Here is a 23,388-nt window from a genome sequence, read left to right on the forward strand (position 1 = left end):
CCAAGGCCTCAGGTATGGACAGCTTGCTGTATTTCTTATGCACCTTCTTTGTCGCACCTTTCTGCAACTCCGTTAGTTGGCTAACCTCCCTCCGTGCTACTTTGATCTTGCCCTCTAGCCTCCTTCTCCATGGAGGGTACTGCCCCTTGTCGCTGTTCAACTTGTAGCCAAGCATCTCACTGATCACTGCTGCCGTATTGTAGATCAGCTTGTTATATATATATATATATATATATATATTACCAAACAAGAAAAAAAATCTGTGATGACAAATTTTCTGTGGCATTTGCAGGTCAGACACGGCGCTATTTTACAATGACCGAGCTGTTTTGGAGAACCATCACGTCAGCGCTGTCTATCGCCTTCTACATGATAATGAGGAAATGAATATTCTCTCTAATCTTTCAAAGGAAGAGTGGAGGTAAACAGTAAACAGTATTCAAATATTCTCAATTTGTGTAGCTGCTCCACATCTGTCATGGTCCTGTCCCAGTTTTTGAGTTTCTGTTGTGGACTTTTCAATTTAAGAAACTTTTCTTCAGTGCTTGTATTATTTGGTCTTAATTTTGTGAAAAAACATAGTGCTTTTGTTATCTATATTTCTTGTTCTTGATTCGTGTTTGATTGTGTTAGTACCCTTTTGTCTCCAGTCTATCCTAATCTCTTTTCTCTATTATGTCAATGCCTCCTGTACCAGTCAGTCATGTCTCATTGTCTCACTCTAAGTCAAGCTCATGCATCTTAGTCCTGGTCCTTGTATTTCAAGGATCAGTTACCTCCTGTTACCTCCTGAGAGTTTACTTTTCTCATGTTTCCCAGCGTTTCCTATTCCTAGTTTATATTTCCAGTTCAGGTTCCATAAGTTTCAGCTTTTTTGTTTTCCTTTTCCTTTTTTGGAAGTAAACTTCATACTGCATACATCTTAAGATAGCTAAAGTCAACAAAGAGCAGCCTGGTGTTACTCCCCTGTTAGGGCTCTAGACTAACTTTTTGCCATGGGCGTACTGGTACGCCTAACTTTGAAAAGTTAGGCGTACCGGCACAAAAGTTAGGCGCACACAAATTTTATAATAATTTATATAATATAATGTGTTTTTCTGGATACACTGTTCTTTTTCAGCATTTAAAGATTGATGACACCGTGTCAGAGCACTGGCTATGAATTTCAGAAGGATCAGGCCTTAACTTAACAGAAAAGTTAGCAATAGTTCTTTTCCTATTACAGCTACAACCACTTCTGTCGTGCCTAGGCTGCTCACTAGGGCTGGGTATCATCACTGATTTCTATAATCCATTCGATTCCGGTTTTCAAAGTCCTGATTCGATTCAACTTAGCCTCAGACAGTTAGAAATATTATAATTCTGATCATTTATCAGTACTGACTTCATCAGAATTGTGAACATCACAGCAGATGCCTTTGTGTGAAAGTAACTGAGAATAAAACACAGAAAAACATGAAGGAGATTTTCCTGGTCTGGCTTTTTATAGCAGATAACCTTAAAAATATTCTACAATGTTCTGCATATAAAGTTTAAATTTCTTCAGTATTGAACAGTGTTGGTCAAGTTACTTGAAAAAAGTAATCAGTAACTAATTACTGATTACTTCCCCAAAAAAGTAATCCAGTTACTTTACTGATTACTTATTTTCAAAAGTAATTAGTTACTTAGTTACTTTTTTAAAACACGATTTACAACCTGAAGAGGTGATAAAGCGATAGATCTTTCAGCCCAGTTCTACTTTTTCTACATAATCCATCATACAAAATGTAATCAAATGGAAAAGTCTCTTTTTTTTAACTTGTTTTATCAGTTTTAATCTTTTAACTTTATGCATCAAGCAAAAATTTAATTATATGCAACATTCTCTGAGTTGAATAAATTAGTTTAACATTTAAACCTATTTTCTACACATTCCAGCACATAAAATACTTTTTTTTTTTGTGTTTACACTCACTCTTTCAAATAGATGCAAGTAAAACACAGCAGAACATAAATAAAGTCAAAGACTCAGCGGTCCTGTTGCTCTATTTTCACCCAGTGGCGTGTCCAGCGGGGTGGCCTGGGGGGGCACAGGCTTCCCCCCCAACCAGACTGGCCACCCCAGGTGCCACCCCAAAGGCAAAACAATAAAATTCAATCAAATATCAAATGTCCGATTATGTTTTCACGGTGAAGCTCAGATATCCGAGTGTAAGTGAATGCAGCATCCTTCTGCGCTATGTGCATCACATTAGCAAAGGTAGGAGAGCCAAGCATGAAAGACGGCACTGCAGGAAACAATTTTTCGGTGAAAGAAAATGAGGACAGAATAAATGTCCCGGTAAGTAATATTAAGTTTGTTGAGTTTAGTAAACTTCGGTGAAATTAGAATACCAAAGAAAAAATAACACTTAAAGAATTATTGCAGCCGTCGAATATATCAGACAGTATGCTACTGAGGGGAGCTAACATAAGAGTTATGAGTTATAAGACATCATCTAAGTCGTAACATTGCTGTATGGAGCTGCAGATTTGGTTGCAGGTTAACATAGCTGGACTGGCCATCGGGCATACCAGGCATGTGCCCGGTGACTTATTTATTTATTTTTTTTGTAATGGCATGAACAATGAGAGGTGGTGGATTGGCCAGATGCAGGTCGATGTGTAAAAATAACTCAGTTGTTTGGTGGTGGCTATGGCGGGGCTTCCACAGAGGCCAGCAGGTGGATGAGGGAACGGGAGGCAGGGGGAGAGCCCCGAGGCAGCCGCCAGTCCGAGTGTCAGGTGAACTGAACTTCAGGTAAGAAGTTATGACCTGCAGTCTATCTGGGTCAGATATAAACCAAGTTTAGGTGGAGTTTATTTTCGTTGTGCTGACTATTTACCCTCAGTTGCAATAACTCGTACTGCGTTCTAGCCAGCTTGACGGAGTTTTTATACAACTGGGTGGGTGCTATGATGTTACTGATAGTGAACTTTATTTTATTCATAAGGTTAGTTAGTAGAGTTGCCAACGGCTCCTTAAAAAATGGAATGGTCCCTTATTCAGAGAAAATATTACACGTTTCGTATTGAGCTGAGAAGAGACGCAGTGTGTCCCGGACTTTCGCTATAATGAAAAAAAGACACAAAGCTGGAGTTATTCTGTCGTTACGCTGCACAGCTGCCTCTTCTTCTCTCGTTCTCTCCCCCTGCCTCTCCTGTTGCTACTTCAATCATGAAACTGATCAATGATCAGCTGATCGGCTTTTCTCTCTTGTTTATTTATCGCCCACTTTGCGCCAGAAAGAGGAAACCAGCAGATGTCGCGCTAAACAACAGCAGCACGTTTAAGCTTGATCAGCTGTTGTTAGAATTTATTTAATATTAATTTCTAGTATCAGCTGATGTTTGCTGGAGCCACAGCTGTAAAGCTGCTGGTCATGATGTCGGTTTGGTTATGTGGTGAGAGGGAAACATGAAGATGAAACCAGGAGATGTCCTTACTGAATCATCAGAGCTGAACAGGTGATGGAGAAACAGATTTACCTTTTAGGTGACATGAATGAGTTGAAGGGAAGTTATGAACTGTTTCTGGGAGACAAATAACACCAGGATCCTTTTTTATGTAGCTGACAGCTGGTAACTGTGCAGGGGTGGATCTAGGAAAGTTTTGCCAGGGGGCCAGGTAGGGCATTAACAGGGAGAGGGGGGCACAAAGAAATACTTTTCTTTCTTACTCTCATTTAAAATATCTAGCTTTTATTAAATAATTATCTAAATCTTACAACCAAAGTTTTTATCTGATGTAAAATGTATAGAAATCATACATATACCAACAAGACAGTGTACATCACTGTCACAACAGCATTTGTTTTCATTCAAAGGCTTTATGGCTTTAATACCTGGTGGGCCGGTCTCTAGTCAAAATGCCAGATTTTCTGTCCCGGTCCAGCCCTGCAGGTTAATACTGGCAGTGTCACCATGCCAGCTGACTGTATTTCATCATCAGCCAGTGTTGTTCTTGATCAATATTACCAAAGTTTACCATAAGGCAGCATAGCAAGTATTTACTTGCTTTCAGGTTTTATTCAAATGTTAGTGTTAAGGAAAATGTTCTAAAACACTTCTTCAGCAAAGACTCAGAGAAGAGAAACACACAGAGTTCTTGCTAGCAAGGGCAGCTCCCTACTGAGAGACTCGCACTAAGAAACTGCCCCGGTCTTCAGTGTGTGTGTGTGTGTGTGTGTGTGTGTGTGTGTGCTGCTGATCAAAGGGTCATGAAAGCACAAAAGGTACATCCTTGGTCAGGAAAGGGTAGTCTCCCCCTCACCCTAAATAACATGGTGAGGAAGTCCAGCAGTTCATCTATATGTAAAGAAGCACTTAACAGACATAGCTACGTTAATCCTACCGTAAAACAATAAAACAAGGTACGAACTCTCATGCTCCCAGGACGTGGGGGTGCATTCCTGGAGTGCACACCAAGCCTGCAGCCTGTTAGAGATCACACACAATTGATTATATGCCTCTAAGTATACATGGTTGAATATTTCCTAATACAAATAACTACATGCAGTATTCTACCATATGCAAACTTATATAACTAAAAGATTATACTGACTACTAAATACAATTTTCCATTGACAGTTAGTCTTTTCAGTTGTTTCCCCACTTTTTCCTGTTTCAAAATAACCAGTTTGTGAGAAGATTATCTTCTTTTTTTAAATAGGCATGGACGCTAATGTTTTTGTCACTTTTTATGGAATCAAACTCAAAGTAAGGTCAGTACTTCCACGCTTTAAATGCTGCACGCTCACACTCTCTCCCACAATCGATATGTGATCCACTGTTGATCTGCACACAGCTGTTGTCACTAACGGCGCACTCGCTTACGTCACTGTCGTGAGACATTCTCGCAAAAAAATCACGGTTTTAGTAATGCAGTAACGCAGCGTTCCTACGGGAAAGTAAAGGTAATCTAATTATCATTTTTGCAATAGTAATCCCTTACTTTACTTGTTAATTGAAAAAAGTAATCAGATTACGCGTTACTGCCCATCTCTGGTATTGAACAACAGAAAAAATAGGCTTTCTTGTCCGAGGTCATTTAAGTGAAAAAAGAAAAGAAAAAGACAGCAGCCGACAGCGCTGTAAACAACGGTAGACTGGTGGGTAATAAGCGAATGAATAATACAGAAAACAGAGATTGGAGACGGGAAACTGTTCTTGAAGTATAGAGAGAGATAGAGAGAGAGCTAGCTGTGCATGAAGTGTGATTTTAATAGTCGTGGAAGCAAAACAGCAAAATTCATGACGACATTGATCAAATGTGAAGCGCAGTTTGCTGCTTCTTTTGCTGCTGGCCCGGTGAATTTTGGTTGGAGAGAGACAAAACCTGCAGCTCAGAATCAGAAAGCCGAGAAAGACAAAGTTGATTCTGATGCGTCGGTCCGTTCTGTGTTTATGTCTTTGTGTGGAGTCCGTGTACCTGCTCTCATTTGCTGTTTGGTTGTTGTTGAAATGGTTTTGTGAGCTTTAATCTGAGAATCTGGCGTTTCTGGCCAAACACAGTTATATTTAAAAGTCGATTCAGGATTTAATGAATTGATATCGCTTTATTCAAGCTACTCACCTCCCACTTCCACCTGCACTTTCAACTGGTCCACGGCCAATCAGAGAGGTCCCGCCCCTTACTATCTCTAATTGGTTTAGTCCACGATAGGGGCATAATGTGTATCTGTTGTTGACCACAGGGAAGGTTGCAGATTTTTTTTTTTTTTTTTTTGCTACCCGAACATTTGGTCGGGTAGCAAAAGAGCCAAACGGGACAGGCAAAAAAAAAAAAAGAAAAAAAAGAATGAAAACTCTACGTCCAAAGGAACAAAATCAACCTTTTGGGATTTACTTAACTGTATGATTGAGCATGCATCAAGACATAAAATAAGGTGATATCTTAAAAATAATAATTAATATGTATTTCTATTTGTATTATTTTTCTGTTATTTTACCAATTTTGGTAATATAGCATACACCATTTGTAGATTACCGTAGTCGTACCTTTTGGCATTTTACTAATTCTAGTAGATGTTATATACTCTTGAAAAAATCATTCATATCATTTCCCCACCAAACTTCTATAATTTCACAACATACCTGTTAGTTAACAAACCCACATAAAATTACAGAAACTTTACTTCTTTTAGTAGCATTTTGGGGTCATTTTATGCTCAATGCACCAAATGTGCATTTGAATGTGTATTTAGTGCACAAAATTAGAATTCAACAGTTTTATCTTTTAAATAAACAAGGTAAATATATATGAAATTATGTTAAACTTGCAACTGTATTTTTGCACTCTTTTTCTGTGTAAAAAGTTTATTTAAAAATGTAAAACATGTTTATTTACAGGTACAGTTTTTTTATTTTATTTTTTATTACTCATGTTAATTTACAGACTTTGACAGTTTTTTTTTTTAAATAATCGTGTTGATATTTCACATATTTAAAAATAACAGGAAAATACTGTATCATTTATGAAAAATTCTGTTAAATGACAGATTTCAGATTCAGTTCCTGAATCCTAATCCTTTCAGATTGCTATTATTTCTAATTCTGGAATATTTTACTTTCTACATTTATTTTTTCAGAGAACTGCGAGCCTTAGTAGTGGATATGGTATTGGCCACTGACATGTCCTGCCACTTTCAGCAGATCAAAGCCATGAAAAGCCTCCTGCAGCAGTCTGAGGCGTGAGTAATGGCTTCCAAACTCTTATCAGCAGTAATGTATGAAAGACTGGGATAAAGATATTTTTGTTAAATACTGTCAGCAACGTTAATGTGTAGCTATCATATTTGATGGATGCTTGCTGAAAATCAGGAAAATTCTGATCTTATTTACAGAGTCTCTATATTCAAAAGCCAATGGCCAATCTTTAGCTTTACTTTCAATAATTCTTTTTTCCCTTGGAAAAGATGAAACTGGTTTCTCTCTAGATCTCACTCTTGGAAGTTTCATTGCACTCAAAAAGTACACTCATATTTACCCAATTTTAATGTACTTTTCTTTGGGAGCTGAACAGCTGCTGTTTGTTTACACCCACCAGTGACTAACTACTCTTTATTCACAGGATTGACAAACCAAAGGCTTTATCATTGCTGCTGCACACTGCTGACATCAGCCATCCTGCCAAATGCTGGGACCTCCATCATCGCTGGACAACATCCCTGCTTGAGGAGTTCTTCAGACAGGTAGTCACCTGAAAAATTTGCACCTACCTCCTAGTCCCTCCATTGACACTTTATTGTGTAAAGGAAGTGGGAGCCATACTATAATGATGATAACCTTTTATCGGACACATAAAACAAACAAACCAATATATACATATACACAGATAGCTGGATATACTTGTACACACACATGCTCAAACAAAATTTCTGTGACATGAAATAACCACTCAATCATTAAGTCAAAAATGGAACAGAAGTATGCACAGACTTATTTACACCTTGCCCATCTACTGAAGTAGGAACCCTAGAAGTTTTCATATGCTGCCAAAAAAGAAACAAACAAATAAAAAAAACCTTGAGCTTTGTTTTGCTGTAATCTGCATCTGCAATTACAGTACAGTCACAGACAGGAAAACAATTAATGTTTAGGACTGACTGCAAAAATAGGAATATTAATCTACTGCAGTTCTTTAATTAAACTTAAACACTTCACATGTGCAAGTTGTATTACAGCTGAATACGGTATTTCAGAAAGCTATGAGTAATGTTATTGCAACTTAATTACTGGACCACAGTAGTTTACCATGCAGATAACATTACTCTTCAACAGCCAACTAGACATAGGGTGAAAAAATTATGGGTACCACTTTACAATAAGTCTCCCCTTATAGATGCTAATAAATAGTTTATAGCTATATTATTAATTAATCTGTAAATGCTTTATAAACCATTATTAATGGTTTATTATGCATTAGTTAAGGGTGAGAAAAAGAAAAAAAACTGACCGGCTTCTTGCCAAATAGTGAGCCAAATGTGTTCACCTATATATTTCATCTAGAGTTGCTATATTAAACATTTCAGACTAAGTTACTATCCTGTAAGCACAATCAGCATTTGTAAACATATTTTTTATCATATAAAATTGTACTTCATAAATGCATTATAAATATCCACAACTATCAATCGGAGCTTTGTTGTAAAGTGTAAAGCATAAAACCATTTATTAATGAATAATAAATATTTATAAATGCCACATGGGAGACTTATTGTAAAGTGTAAAGCATAACACCATTTATTAATGAATAATAAATATTTATAAATGCCACATGGGAGCCTTATTGTAAAGTGTAAAGCATAACGCCATTTATTAATGACAAATAAACATTTATAAATGCCACATGGGAGCCTTATTGTAAAGTGTAAAGCATAAAACCATTTATTAATGACAAATAAACATTTATAAATGCCACATGGGAGCCTTATTGTAAAGTGTAAAGCATAACACCATTTATTAATGACAAATAAACATTTATAAATGCCACATGGGAGCCTTATTGTAAAGTGTAAAGCATAAAACCATTTATTAATGACAAATAAACATTTATAAATGCCAAATGGGAGCCTTATTGTAAAGTGTAAAGCATAACACCATTTATTAATCACTAATAAACATTTAATTGCCAAAAGTGAGTCTTAAATGTATAATGTCACCATTTATAACACTTAGACCTAAATTACAATCAGTGCTTGAAATAACATTTAACTACTGTCAAAAATGTATTGTAAGAGTAACACATGTAACATTAAATGTGTTTTTTAAAACACCAAACAGTCACCCACTCCAAAAAAAGTTCATGCCAGACTGGTTCAAACTGGAAATATTTTTTGTATGTCCTTAAATAAGCGTCCTAGTGGTCCATCAGGGTGTCGCGAACCAAGCCAAGATGACCACTCAAGAACCATCAGGTGTTCCTCCAGCAACTTCTCAGTGCGATTTCCTTAGTCTACGGACATGTCCTTTGATGGTCATCCAAGCCCTTTCGATATGCTGTGTATGACTGCCAGATTGAGGATCTACAAACCACCTGCTGTGATTTACAGTGTAATGTCTGTACCCTATGTTTGTCAAAACATTCTTGTAGGCTCTCCACTCATCACTGATAATGGCACTACCCAACTTAGCATGCTGTCTGATCAGAGGAACAAGGTGGCGCCTTGATCGTTTTTCAACAAGTTTTAACACGAGCCTTCGCCTTTTGTCTTTAATTCCCATCATTCCAAATACCCATTTCTTCCTTTTCCATGCATTTCCAAAGCGTCCACGTGCATACTGAAAACAAAAAGAATAAAATTAAACAGAATATCTACAAAGAAACATTCAAAAAGATGGTTGCTTCTACTAATTTTTTTTACTTATGGTAAAGGTTTCCATGTTTAGAGGACACATTCAGATCTGCATTGATTCTAACAAACCTGTCTGAGAGTTTACCAACCTTTCGCTGATGACGGAGACAGCTTTCATCTATAACCACAAATTCTCTGTCACCACCAAAACGGTGTCCATTGTTTATTCTGTGTCTTTTAATTGCACGTATACAAACATGTCGAATGTGTCTTGCCATGCTACTTAGTGTTCTGGAGCTGCCAGCCACTTCATCATCGATCATATCTATTTGTCTGAGCCTGAGCCCTTGTGAAAATCTGTGATAGAAATTGAGGCAATTATTACTTACTGAGGCCCTAATTTTATTTCACAAGTCTCGTATTGGTGTTCAATTATGAAAGGTGCATTGCTATTAATGTCTACATCTACATATACCTGTAAATGAACTTCATCCAACTGAAAAGAGATGTTTTTGATTTCTCAAAGAGGGAGCTAGTTCTAATTGTTCTGGAAACTTTCCTATGACTTGCTCTTTTGCAGCACCTGAGAACATACAAATGAGTTAAGTAAAGAAATGGACCCTTAAACAAGAGCATTAATTAAAAAGATAATCACAAAATTAAGTATGAAGAAAATAATAATGAAAAGAGGTTAATGCTCCCTCTTGCATTGATAACCGAAATATTTTGTTATATTTACTACATGCACTACATTATCATGCATTATACATACCACATATATTGGTCTTTCTTCACCACGGAACTCATTTTCATCTTATGGTGACAAACAGGACATCTAAGCTTCTTTTTTAGCAGGTGTTTCTTCTGCAGCCATTTAATGAGCCTTAGTGCCTTATATTTAGTTTGTTTTCCTTCTATTCTGGCGCGCAATCTCATTCCCAGAGACATTCTGGTGGGAAAAAATGAGTAATTTATTTTATTATCACCTCGAAACACCGTAAAATACTCTATGGGAGTCTAGTGCAAATCGGTTCAGAGTTAAAGAACTTCACATGCTATATAAAACAAGCCCTATAATCAAAAATAGTCCCAAGCAAAAAAGAGGATTGTCTCACCTGTTATAATGTATCTCCGACTTTGTTATGTAGATCTAACCCGCTGGATTCATGCTAAAGAAATATGTTCTGCCGCCAAAGGGAGGGAAAACAAATTTAATTTAAACGCAGAGGAGCTTATACAACCATCCAATCACAGTTAACTTTATTAAGGAAAGCCCCTCCTCTCAGAGCGCGACAGGCAGTGGAGCGCTCTGGAAGGTCAAGCCAAAGGGGCACGAACAGACACAAGGCGCTCGTTCAAGTTGCTGCACCATGGATGGAGCAGAAGATAAAAATTTGTGTGCGTCTGCGACTTACACAGTTAGCACACGTTCGAAGAGATACAAAAAGCAGAGACTGGATTATCTAGATTGCACTAAGCCAACGACGTCAGCAGTTAGACATGAAGGTGAGTATAATGCTAGCTAGCTAGCTACCGAGCCATTTGGCTGCTAGCTACAGTGGCTAACTAACATCACATAACATGTGAATAGCTCTATTACTATTGGTTATTCCAAACGATTTATATCACTTAGTTGTACAGTATATTTTTAGTTTTGTTTATGTGCATCATTAAATTTATATTAAACACCCTGATAAGGCAGTACACATAAGAATTATTTGCCTTGCTTTAGAAATGCCTGAACCACCACAGGTGTATATAACATAATTTTTACAAAGTGGCTTTTTATAAATTCAAGTTGTAACCGTTTTTAATCAATATTTTATTTGACTTCCCAAGTTTAGATTATAAATTATTTTAGTATTGTAATTTAATAATTGTTTGTTCTTTAGATTCTTCTTCTAATCCTGCCCCTACTGCAACTGCCCTTCTTAACAAGGAGCGAGAGAAACTGACTTTTCTTAAGGAGAAACTGGAGTGGCAAAAGAAGAGAATTGAAGAACTGGAAGGAGAGAGAGATTTTCTCCGAAGTCAGCTATCATCCCTTACAAGTATGAAACTAGACTTGTTCCATGAACATTGTTTTTATTTTACAGTCTTCAAATAAACATTAGATAATTTATCAATCCCAGTGAAGTTCCCTTATTGTCATTGTGTTGATTAAAAGATTTTAGTCAGTTAACTTTAAGTGTTGTGCTAGTTCATTCCTAAAGAGATCTGGTTCCAAATTCAGTTCAGCCAGGTCTAACTTGATTGATTCAATTTCATAGTTCATAAGATCATAACTCCAACTTGAACTAGTAATGTAACAGCCTTACAATCAGAATTAATATAGGTTTTATATATATATATATTTATATATATATGTACACCTTATTCACATGATGATTTTCTATAACAAAATCCTCATTCTCTTTAAGCACATAAGCTTACTAAATCATCAATTGTGTAATTGAAAAACAGGGGACTTGTTTCTAAAACCAGCCATTTTGTTGTTTACATCCTGCAGAGCAACCTAAAGACGAACCATTCAATGATCCATTTTCCTCGAAGGCTTCTGAAAACTCAGATTCATCTTTCGCATCTTCATCTGTATCGTCTGTGTGGTCATCCTCATCTTCATCCCCAAAGAAGCGAAAGCACAAATACAACAAAAAGCATTCAAGAGCCAAGAAGGAGCAGAAGAAGCTCCGGCAGCGTGGTGAGCAAAAGATTTTGGAAGAGAAGATTTTACAGAAGAGGATACTATAAATGTGACATAAAAGATAGTATTATGATTTTAATTTGTTCTAAAAATTACTCTGTGTTCACTACGTCATATATACATATCTATCTATCTGTCTGTGTATATATATATATATATATATATATATATATATATGTATAGATTAGTATGCTTTGAGCATTTGCTTTTCTAATTATTTGCTTTGTTTTCATTTTTAGTTCAAACGCCAAATGACATTGTGCAGCGATACAAATCCCTCCTCAAGACATTTCCAAAGACGAAGACCATGACCAAAGCTTTTCAGAAGCATGGGCTCGACAGGAACACTGTTGTGTCCACTTCATCAGTTGGGGAGCTTGCTATTGCGGTCCCCAATGTCTACCAGGAGCTACTGTCCAACAGGCCTAGTGGAGAGACGGTACTAGCTTTTGCTAAGCGATGTGAGGCTGCAATTCAAGGCAGTGATGAAGTAAAAAACAAAATAGAAAGTATGAAGGCCGCTGGTACTTTGCTTCCAATTCGAAGAGGGAAATCTGTCTGAAACCCTAATTTGTTCTAAGTGGTTTTGTTTTTTGAGCATATTGAACTGAAGAAAAGATCTGCAAAACCAATCATTTTTCAAAGATCTGTTCACATATGTGTTGAGTTTCCACACAACTAAGAGATTTACCTGTTAGTTTATTTTATTGTTTTTTTTTTTTAATGTTTTGATTTGTATAAATGTGTGTAGAGTAAATAATACAGCTGTGCAGTTTCAGTTAAGGTATAATAATTTATTATATTATAATTATTATAATTTTCCTTTGTTTTATGCCAGTGGTGAATTTAGGGATGGGATTTGTTTCCTTAATATAGTTTTAGCTATCTTTAAAGGGCTTGTATATAAGTTTAGCAATGCTAAATAACTGTTGGTGCTTTATACTTTTTATAGTAATGCCCAGTAATACTTAGAAATGTTTGTTGATCATAAATAAATGTTGACATGTTTTAAACTTTACAACAAAACTCTCTTTTGTCATTTATAAATGTTTATTAGTCATAAATAAATGGTGTTATGCTTTACACTTTACAATAAGGCTCCCATTTGGCATTTATAAATGTTTATTTGTCATTAATAAATGGTGTTATGCTTTACACTTTACAATAAGGCTCCCATTTGGCATTTATAAATGTTTATTTGTCATTAATAAATGGTTTTATGCTTTACACTTTACAATAAGGCTCCCATTTGGCATTTATAAATGTTTATTTGTCATTAATAAATGGTTTTATGCTTTACACTTTACAATAAGGCTCCCATGTGGCATTTATAAATGTTTATTTGTCATTAATAAATGGTCTCATGCTTTACACTTTACAATAAGTCTCCCATATGGCATTTATAAATATTTATTATTCATTAATAAATGGTTTTATGCTTTACACTTTACAACAAAGCTCCGATTGATAGTTGTGGATATTTATAATGCATTTATGAAGTACAATTTTATATGATAAAAAATATGTCTACAAATGCTGATTGTGCTTACAGGATAGTAACTTAGTCTGAAATGTTTAATATAGCAACTCTAGATGAAATATATAGGTGAACACATTTGGCTCACTATTTGGCAAGAAACCGGTCAGTTTTTTTTCTTTTTCTCACCCTTGACTAATGCATAATAAACCATTAATAATGGTTTATAAAGCATTTACAGATTAATTAATAATATAGCTATAAACTATTTATTAGCATCTATAAGGGGAGACTTATTGTAAAGTGGTACCAAATTATGCTTTGACATAACAAAATAGAAACTTTTCTTGCCAGGTACAAACATTTTGTTTAGTCTCCTATTGTGGTGGAGTCTGTTTCCCATTTCAGTCGATGTGGTTTTCAGAGGAGGCTTGCATTCCGTCTCAGTTCATAGTGTCTAATAAAAGGCATAAAATAAAAGAACTTTTATTTTATAAAAGTTTTTAAGTCACTTCATTACTTTTCTAATTCAATAGAATTAAAAACAGTGTTTCAGGGAAATTGCATTGGTTAGTTGTACACATAATAACTCTTACATATACACATGCAGATATACACTCATCCCCCCCTCCCCTTCCAAACGCCGTCGATGCTTATTCCCTTCTGATGCAGATGGTGGATCAAAGGGGACCAGCGCATATGCTGCAGGCCCGGATGCGCTGTCTACACTGGCTGTCTCTCACCTTTTACCTTTCCCTGTTGCTTGTCATGCGTTTCAATGGTGTATTAAGATTTTTTCATGTGCTATGCGCTGAGGAGGGTTTTTTTCTGTTCTCAAACTGATCTCCCACTAGGAGCTCAGTCTGGAGGGAGTTCTTTTTTCTCCTTGTCCTTCCTGGTGTTGTGCATTTTTCCATTGTTCGGTTCCGGGTCGCTGCTCGTGCGGCTGACCGGCCAGCTAAAGTAACAGCTGTCTAGCCTGACCTTCTCCCCAATGTGATGTTTGTGTATTGTATGTACGGTCGGCAAGGTCAGTCTCTCTTAATTGCCCCTTGGGGATAAATAAAGTCTTCCGAATTTGAATTACAGTGTACATTATTGAGGCCAACTGTCTTTGTAAACATAGCGGTGTCATTTGTTTTCAGGGAGATAGGGAAGCAGAGCTGGGTCTACCTTTCTCCCCTCTTTGTGACCGCAAATCCACCATGGTGGCCCAGTCCCAAATAGGTAAAGTTCTTAAATACAGTTAATGCTTCTTTCTAAATGATTAGCATATTTTGGATACATTTTAAGTTTTGTCAAGCAGCAGTCAGTGACCAATAACAGCCAAATGAATATAATAATATTTTTTCAAGTTCATTTTTGGAAGAATTGCAGTGCCTACAGATAAATGTGGAATCTGAATATCATGAAACAAAAATACTAGTAAGTCAAAAGAGTTAATATTCAATTCAGTTTCAGTTTTCAATTAAATTGTATTTATACAGTGCCGTATACAGTATACAGTTATTTATACAGTCTAAGACTGTCTAAGACTGTATAAATGTAATGAAATGTATAAAGTTATGTTTATGTGTGTCAGTCCAGTTTGTGAGTGTTCAAGAGTCTGGGAGAAGAAACTGTTTCACAGTTTGGAGGTAAGAGAGGCTCCAATGAGCTTCTCAGCTGTTCAGCTAAAATATACCATTTATAAAGCTCTCACCGTTTTTTGGACAGCCAGCAATTTACCACCTGCTGCAGCTTCCTCTTATCCTCCACAGTATAACAGTTGAACCAGTGTGCAGCAGTAGGTCAGAAGGCTCTCAATGGTGGATTGGTAGTAGTTAATTAGCAGTCTCATGGACAATGTTCCCTCTAATTGTTCATGTATCTGAGCAAACACACAAACTCCCTGAGCGGTCCCTTGGACCACTATGAGCAACATTAGACTTGTGCACTGTGGTCACGCCAGCATCGAATCCATCCAAGTTACATGGTTTATTAAAATAATCAAATTACAGCATTTACATTTATGCTAGATTACTTTTAATGAAGTACTTTAGCCCACTTATGAAAATTTTAAAAAGTCTTCTTCATGACCTGTGTAGTATGTTAACACTATTGGTAAAATTAACTTGAACTCCAATTTTGAAAACACAATTTTCTTTTTTCTTTTTTTTTTTATAAAGCTCTGACTTGTATTATGAGTAAACGTCGCAAATCTCTCACATCTCAAAACACCGCCATAACTCCTAAAACTTCCCCCCCTTCCTAAGCAACTAAATGCCATGTTGCCATATCATTTTTTGATTGGTCGACAGTGTTGGTCACGTTACTTGAAAAAAGCTCATACTCTCTCCCGCACTCGATATATTATCCATTGTTGCTACAGCTGTTGCCACGAACGTTGCACTCGCTTATGTCATTGTCATGAGACACTCTCGCAAAAAAATCACAGTTTTAGTAACGCAGTAACGCAGCGTGCTTACGGGAAAGTAATCGTAATCGAATTACCTTTTTTGCAATAGTAATCCCTTACTTTAATTGGATTACAGAGATTACAGTCAACCAACAGAGATGGGCAGTATCTCTGTTGGTTGACATGGTACATTTTCCACTAATAGGAAAGGGTGTGGGGTTTTTTGGTTTTGTTTTTGCTCATACACAGCAAATCCAGCATGTCCAAATTAACACTGTCGGATTTGATTTCAACACTATTAAAGTGTCTATATGGGTCCACACCAGAAAGTGTTAATTTAACTCTTTTTGGAGAGTTGGTACGTTAACTCTGATTTAGTGTTAAACACCAAATCTGTCTGGAGTTGATAATTTAACACTTGGTGTTAAGAGTTTATATATTAACTCTCAAAGAGTATTTTAGTTTAACTACGTAAGAGTTATCTTCTAATTCATTCTAAAAAGCGGGAATTTTACTGTTCTGAACTTCTAGACATTTCTTTTGGAAATAAACATTTACTAAAAAGATGCAATGGTTTTTGAAAAACATTTATTCTGAACTGTGCACCACAATTTCAAAACATTTTCTGAAAGATGTAACAGTATACATGTTCTCACTTTCATTAGAATTTTGTTTATCAAAAGGTCTGACATGGTAAATGCAAATAACAGCATTCTCATCACTTATTTCTTCAATACAATATGCATGTCCTTCATTCATCCCTTTGTGGAACTTCAACGCACTTCTGCTCTCCCCCATATTCCATCTTCACAAGCATATCCTGTGCGGAGATTGAATAAAAATTAGTTGACACTAATTAATGGCACAAATAATCCAGTAAACAATTGCAGCACAGTAAAAAAAAAAGGAATCCTCTTTGAGCCATTACTTGTGTAAAGTATTTTCCCAAAAGACAAAGACACAGGCAACAGGTAATACTGAACTAAATGTAAAACCTCAACCTTTTTCATTTTTACCTAAACCGTATGCACAAAACTCTGGAGGGATCTATGCTAACGTAGAATCCAGTCAGGACGTCTGCTACTGCTGTTTGCTCGTTTTTTATTTTTATTTTTATGGGCGATCGTTTTCAGGCTTCAAGTAGCACCATTATACCAACATTTCACATTCTAGACATTGTTTTAGGTGTATTTGACCAAAGGTTTGACTGAAAATTCACATGCAAGCTTTTTTTCCAAGGCTGTGGTATTTGCCCGCAAACAATACCTTTCAGCTAGCTAAAACAGAATATTATGCTATCAGCGAGCAACATGGCTAATGCCTTTCACACAGCTTTGTCTCAACTCCAAAGAGCCACAGAAGTAAAAGCTCATAATAATAATTGAAACAATCTTTGAAAAAATGACTTACCAAGCATGGCAAACAACTCAAATATGTAGAGCAAAATGTTCTGAAACGGCTTCACTTCAGCTTCGATTGGAGCCGTGCTGGGGGCGGAGTCTGTGAATTTACTCTGTTGGTGTCATAGCCCCTGTAGGAGTTCAGAGTTAAGAGGTCAAGAGTTAATGTTTCCATTGTAACACCTCCAGATTTGACAGAGAAACACTCATTTTTAACACTTGATTTTAACTACTATCATTTTACACCTCAGAGTTACATTAAAAGAATGTGACTCTGCTTAGAGTAAAATTAACTCTACTTTTGCAAGAAGACTATTAACACCAAAACATTTAACACTTTTGAATTTGCTGTGTAGGCGGAGAGCGCTTTTGAGCGCTTTCCTTATAAAACGCTGTTTTTACCGTTTCTTCCCGCATTAAATATAAACTATATATAAATTCCCGCAGTAAATATAAACTATGTAAATATAAAATATATAAGTAAATAAAGTAAATATAGTATTCAGAAAAAAACAGACATTGCAGATATTTTTTTATCATAACTCTGTTTTTACGTGGCCGATCAACACAATTTATAAACTGGTAAAAAGTCCACATGTTTTCCGTCAATTGTTCCGTCTGTCCTACTCACATCTCCAATGGTTGTACACGTTATCATTAACGTGGCTTCACTCCACATCAGCCACAACGCTTTGCTAGCTAAAACGCCAGTGTCGGCACATAAGGACGCTGTCATAGCCTGTCAACTATATTGATTTGCTGCGTATATATGAATGTGAATCGCATCATTGGCTGGAGCAGCCAGTCGCTGGTCACTTACTGACTTCCACTGCAAAACAGAATGAATTGTTAATGTATTTATTTTAATTTTAATTCAGGTTAGATTTTTATTTTTGTGCACAACGCAGATTTTCTGTGCGCAGAGACCGTGCGAGCAGTGAGCACAGATTGCACAGGCGCGCAGTTTAGAGGGAACATTGGTTATAAGATAAGATAAGATAAGATAAGATAACCTTTATTAGTCCCACACGTGGGAAATTTGTGGTGCATTTATTTTAGACATGTCACATATGAGGCAAGCCAAGACCTCAAATCAAGTGTTGCATGGGCCAGTTCGCTAGGTTTGTGACCTTGAGATCGTGGCTTGTAATCAGAAGGTTGCCGGTTCGTGAATGTGAATAAATGGGTGAATGGCTGAATGTAGTGTAAAGCACTTTGGGGTACTTAGGGACTTTACACTAGGGACTAAGTAAAGCGATATACAAATACAGGCCATTTACCATTTAAAGTTTGCATTACAGGTTGTAATTATACATGATCAATTTGTCGTTCTCTTAGGGGCTGCTAATAATTGGTACTTGATCAGGAATTCTTGTCCCTAACTTCATAGGTTTGAAAATGTGATGAATCTATGATTCTGCTTCCTCCTTCCATGTGATTATTCACATGATGAAACTAACTATAAATGTCAATTTTTGTGTGTAATATAGAAGGCTCTAATAAACATTTGTTTCTTGAATTAAGTGGGAGAATTTAAAAAAACTGTGCCAATTATGAATGTCTGTTTTTGTAGGATTCATTGATTTCATTGTGGAGCCAACATTCACTGTGTTGACAGAAATGATCGAAAATATTGTGACACCACTCATCGAGGAGACCTCTCGCTCTGAATTGCCTGTCTTCAGACAGTACAGGTGATCCACACAAAATTCTCACTTTCAGTGCAGTCTCATTATTTGTTAATGTGTGTGAATCTGTCTCAGTTGCTGTGTGTGCTCTATATAAAAACCAGTACAACTACTCTGAACTAAAAGTATTGTCGGGCTATAGGCCAGAGAAAAATGAAGAGTAATACAAACTTATAAGGCACCTGTGCTACCGGACTTGTCTTCATCCAGAATCCCCTAAAGTAGACATTAGTGTGAAATGCCATTGTGGGGGTTGATGCCAATTCAAGTATAGGCATCAACCCCCACAATACCACAATGCCCACAAAGCCTCTTTTTGAAATGCAAGAGCAAAAAGTAGAACTGGTTAACTTAAAATACAGTTCTACCACCTAAAAACATTTCTGTTTAGCTTTTACATTAGAATTAGAATTAGAATTAGAATTCAACTTTATTGTCATTGCACATGCACAGGTACAGGGCAACGAAATACAGTTTGCGTCCATCCAGAAGTGCTTTAGTGATATAGATATATTACAATATATATTAGCAATAATATAGATATGTGAGTATATTACAGAAATGGGTCTATTATGGTATGTTATAATGTACACGGTATGAAGTATGTTATGAATATTCTATAACTATAAGTATGTACAGGCTGTAGTGAGTACAAGCTATGTACAGGATATGAACAGGATATAAATATGAAAAACTATACAGAATATGAAATAAATAACTTTACAGGAATCTGAGATATACAGCTATACAGAAATGGGAACTATGCAAGTTGTAAACAGTTGTAGGGTTAAAAATTATCGTATGTACAGAATGATTATTTACACAGAGCTATACAGTAGTGCAGTTAAGATAAGTGAGGGTGTAGATAGTTTCTACAGAGGCTATATAAAGTGCTAGTGGTTGTGAGTGGTGGTTCAGTCCATGTTATTATTGTGTGTTTGAGGGTACAGTTGTCCATTGTGGGTGTGTGTATGTTCAGTCCATGAGTTTAATGTGGGTCAGATGTCAGGAGGCAGAGTTCGGGAGTCTGACAGCTGTGGGGAAGAAGCTGTTCCGGTACCTGGTGGTCTTAGTCCGGAGGCTCCTGTGACGCCTCCCAGAGGGCAGGAGGGTGAAGAGTCCATGTGATGGGTGACTGGGGTCTTTGATGATTTTCCCAGCCCTTTTCAGACACCGCTTCCTGTAGATGTCTTTTATGGCAGGAAGTGGTGCTCCGGCGATGCGCTGGGCAGTTTTCACGACCCTCTGCAACGCCTTCCGGTCCGAGGCAGAGCAGTTCCCGTACCAGACTGTTATACAGTTGGTCAGGATGCTCTCGATGGTGCAACGATAGAAGTTCACCAGGATGTCTGAGGACAGGTGGTTCTTCCTCAGAGTCCTCAAGAAGAAGAGGCGCTGGTAAGCCTTCTTGACCAGCTTGGAGCAGTTGGTCGTCCAGGTGAGATCCTCGGAGATGTGGACTCCCAGGAACTTGAAGCTGCTCACACGCTCAACAGCCGTCCCCTTAATGTGGATGGGTGGATGTGGGTCAGCATTCCTCCTGTAGTCCACGATGAGCTCCTTGGTCTTCTCGGTGTTAAGCAGCAGGTTGTTTGTGTCGCACCACTCAGCCAGACAATCCACCTCCTCCCTGTAGGCGGCTTCATCGTTGTCACTGATGAGGCCAATCACCGTGGTGTCATCTGCAAACTTAATGATGGTGCTGGAACCATCAGCAGGTCTGCAGTCGTGGGTGAAAAGGGAGTAGAGGAAAGGGCTCATCACACAGCCTTGTGGTACACCGATGTTCATCGTGATTGTAGATGAACAGTGGTTATCCAGCTGGACATGTTGGGGGCGGTTGGTCAGGAAGTCCAGTAACCATTTGCAGATGAGGGAACTGATGCCCAGGTCTGTCAGTTTCCTGATGAGTTGTGAGGGGTGGATTGTATTGAATGCTGAACTGAAGTCTATAAACAGCATTCTGGCGTAGGTGTTGTTGTTGTCCAGGTGTGAGAGGACAGAGTGCAGTGCGATGGAGACTGCATCCTCTGTGCTCCTGTTCTGGCGGTATACGAATTGGTGGGGGTCCAGGGTGGGGGGGAGACAGGATTTGAAGTGTGCTAGGACCAGCTGCTCTAAGCACTTAGTGATGATGGGGGTGAGTGCTACTGGGCGGTAATCATTGAGGCAAGATGGGTTGGAGTTTTTGGGTATCGGGACGATGGAGGTGGATTTGAAGCAGGCCGGTACCACAGCGTGGGCCAAGGACAGATTGAATATGTCTGTGAGCACTCCTGCAAGCTCCCCAGAACACGCTCTGAGAACACGCCATCAGGGCCTGCAGCCTTGTGGACATTGATCCTGCTCAGCACCGCTCCTACATCGGTGGGGGAGAGAGTCAGAGGTTGGTGGTCTGGCGTCATGTCTGCTTTGGTTGTGGTTGTGGGGTTCCCTCGCTCAAAACGAGCATAAAAGTTGTTGAGCTCGTTGAGGAAGGAGACATCAGAGGATGCGGGGGAGGGTTTGGTGGTCCTGTAGTCTGTAATGGTCTGGAGTCCTTGCCACATGCGTCGGGGGTTGGAGTTGGAGAAGTGTTCCTCTACCTTCTTTTTGTAATGGTGTTTGGCTTTTTTGATGCCCTTCTTTAGATTAGCCCTGGCTGTGCTGTAGGCGTGTGCATCTCCTGACCTAAAAGCGGTGTTGCAGGCCTTCAGGAGGAGACGAACATCCCGGTTCATCCAAGGCTTCTGGTTGGGGTACATGGTGATCCGTTTCTGGGTGGTGACACTGTCTGTGGTTTCGGAGATGTAATCCAGTACAGATGAGGCGTACTGGTCCAGGTCTGTGTGGGTGAACATATTCCAGTCTGTGTTTTTAAATCTGTCCTGGAGCACTGCGTCTGTCCCCTCTGGCCACACTTTAATTGTCCTCACAGCAGGTTTCACACGTTGGATGAGTGGTGAATACCGAGGTGTGAGGAACAGGGAGAGATGGTCCGATTAGGTCAATAAACATTTTTTTTAATTGAGAACATTTGTCTCTCAATGTTGTATTAACAAAGAGACTGATTAATATATAGTACCATTTGACTCTGAGCACTTAAAGTGCTTAATACAACTTGCCTTATTCACTTCTTCTATGCTTGCTATCTAATGTTCACACTCCGATGGATGCGTTGGATATTGGATGCGTTGGATGCACAAGGATATTTGCAAACTCCAGAACCCAGGGACTGAACCAACAACCTTCCAAGTAGTAGAGCACCTACTCTACCTCCTAAGCTACAGCCACCCCTGTAGCGCTTGGGGCTCTTACATGTAATCTTTTTCAATATAATAGCTTTTAACTCAAAAGTACAGTTTTTAAATTTAATGTTGCTGAAACAACAAAGTAATAAAAAAATAAATCTATCTGATCGAGAAATCACTCTTCTTTGGAAAAAGAGAGTTTATTACAGAGAAATGGCTCTTTCCAAAATAAAAGCTATACTATATGCTTCTTCTGGGCTATATTCTCAGCAGCATATTAAACATATCAGGCCCCCATAAGAAGAATCATGTGCTAACAGCTGTCTAAATGACTCGGGTAAAGTTTGTAGCATGCGTGCTTGTTGTTTTTGTCTGCTTCCACTTGTCTTTGCACTAGGATGATATTGGCGTAAATGTGCAGTCATATTCGTTGTGTTCCCACTAGTGCTGTCAGCGTTAATCACGTTGAAATGACATCAACGCCACAACACGGCAAATCTCCGTTAACGAGCTACCGCGGATCGCCCCGTGCGTGGGGCTGGACGGCGTCAACACGTGCGAGCAAACTGCGCTAACGTACTAGTTCCCACCAATTGAGCATTGCGTGGCACATCCAACATACTGTTTTACTTTTGTTCATGACGCGCTTACCCTTAGGGTCATGCGTCACATGAAGACCAAAATAGTTCCAAACGCCAGATCTGATTGAGGGTGGGGGAGGTTCAATTTGGCATGTTGCAACGAGCTTAGCTTCTGTCTCGCTAGCTTGTGCTGCGCTCAGTGGATCTGCGCTCGACAGTGCAGCCTAGGCGGATAAGTCGAACGCAGATCCACTGAGCTCTCAACACAGACAGCATCGTCAGAAGAAAAGTTGATAAAATAAATTAAAAATTTTGTATTGTTTGATACATACGCGTACCGAACCGAAAGCACTGTATCGAACGGTTCAATATCGATACGAGTGTCGTTGCACCCCTAATATATATCTATATCGCTCCATATATATCTAGATAGATAGAGTTACAGTTAAATTTACCATTTACTAAAATGCATTACTTATTATTTTTTGTCTATGTAGGCAAGACAGTTGGCGTCGTAAGCCACCTGTTCAAAGATGGTCATTCACAGTGGACATAGAGGGCTTCTTTCACTCCTCTTTAAAACCTACTGTCTT

At 38.1% G+C, this 23,388-nt stretch overlaps 2 protein-coding genes and 1 pseudogene across 2 annotated transcripts in view; 2 read left to right on the forward strand and 1 right to left on the reverse strand.

Annotated features, from left to right (window-relative positions):
• Positions 1-23,388, forward strand: part of pde1ca (phosphodiesterase 1C, calmodulin-dependent a) — a 40,324-nt gene that overhangs the window by 12,629 nt on the left and 4,307 nt on the right. The window contains exons 8-12 of the mRNA XM_085363255.1: positions 293-421; positions 6,612-6,713; positions 7,094-7,214; positions 14,644-14,725; positions 18,870-18,990. Of these exons, the coding sequence (XP_085219381.1) occupies positions 293-421; positions 6,612-6,713; positions 7,094-7,214; positions 14,644-14,725; positions 18,870-18,990 (555 nt within the window). The remainder of the gene's footprint in view (positions 1-292; positions 422-6,611; positions 6,714-7,093; positions 7,215-14,643; positions 14,726-18,869; positions 18,991-23,388) is intronic.
• On the reverse strand, positions 8,841-10,265 carry LOC146625048 (uncharacterized; annotated as a pseudogene).
• Positions 10,688-12,583, forward strand: LOC146625049 (coiled-coil domain-containing protein 106-like). Its single transcript, XM_085361912.1, has 4 exons — positions 10,688-10,823; positions 11,210-11,368; positions 11,827-12,018; positions 12,261-12,583. The coding sequence occupies exons 1-4, from the start codon at positions 10,688-10,690 to the stop codon at positions 12,581-12,583; spliced, it is 810 nt and encodes a 269-aa protein (XP_085218038.1).

The sequence above is a fragment of the Diplotaxodon limnothrissa genome, linkage group LG9, assembly GCF_057381915.1.
Source record: "Diplotaxodon limnothrissa isolate DT_005_m linkage group LG9, D_limnothrissa_male_GT1.1, whole genome shotgun sequence".
NCBI classification, from domain to species: domain Eukaryota; kingdom Metazoa; phylum Chordata; class Actinopteri; order Cichliformes; family Cichlidae; genus Diplotaxodon; species Diplotaxodon limnothrissa.

Excerpts from the sequence above, each read along its gene's own strand:
- LOC146625049 (XM_085361912.1), top strand. The coding sequence starts at position 10,688 with ATGGATGGAGCAGAAGATAAAAATTTGTGTGCGTCTGCGACTTACACA. Across the intron at positions 10,824-11,209 it reads GTCAGCAGTTAGACATGAAG|ATTCTTCTTCTAATCCTGCC; the intron begins GTGAGTATAATG and ends TTTGTTCTTTAG. Across the intron at positions 11,369-11,826 it reads TCAGCTATCATCCCTTACAA|AGCAACCTAAAGACGAACCA; the intron begins GTATGAAACTAG and ends TACATCCTGCAG.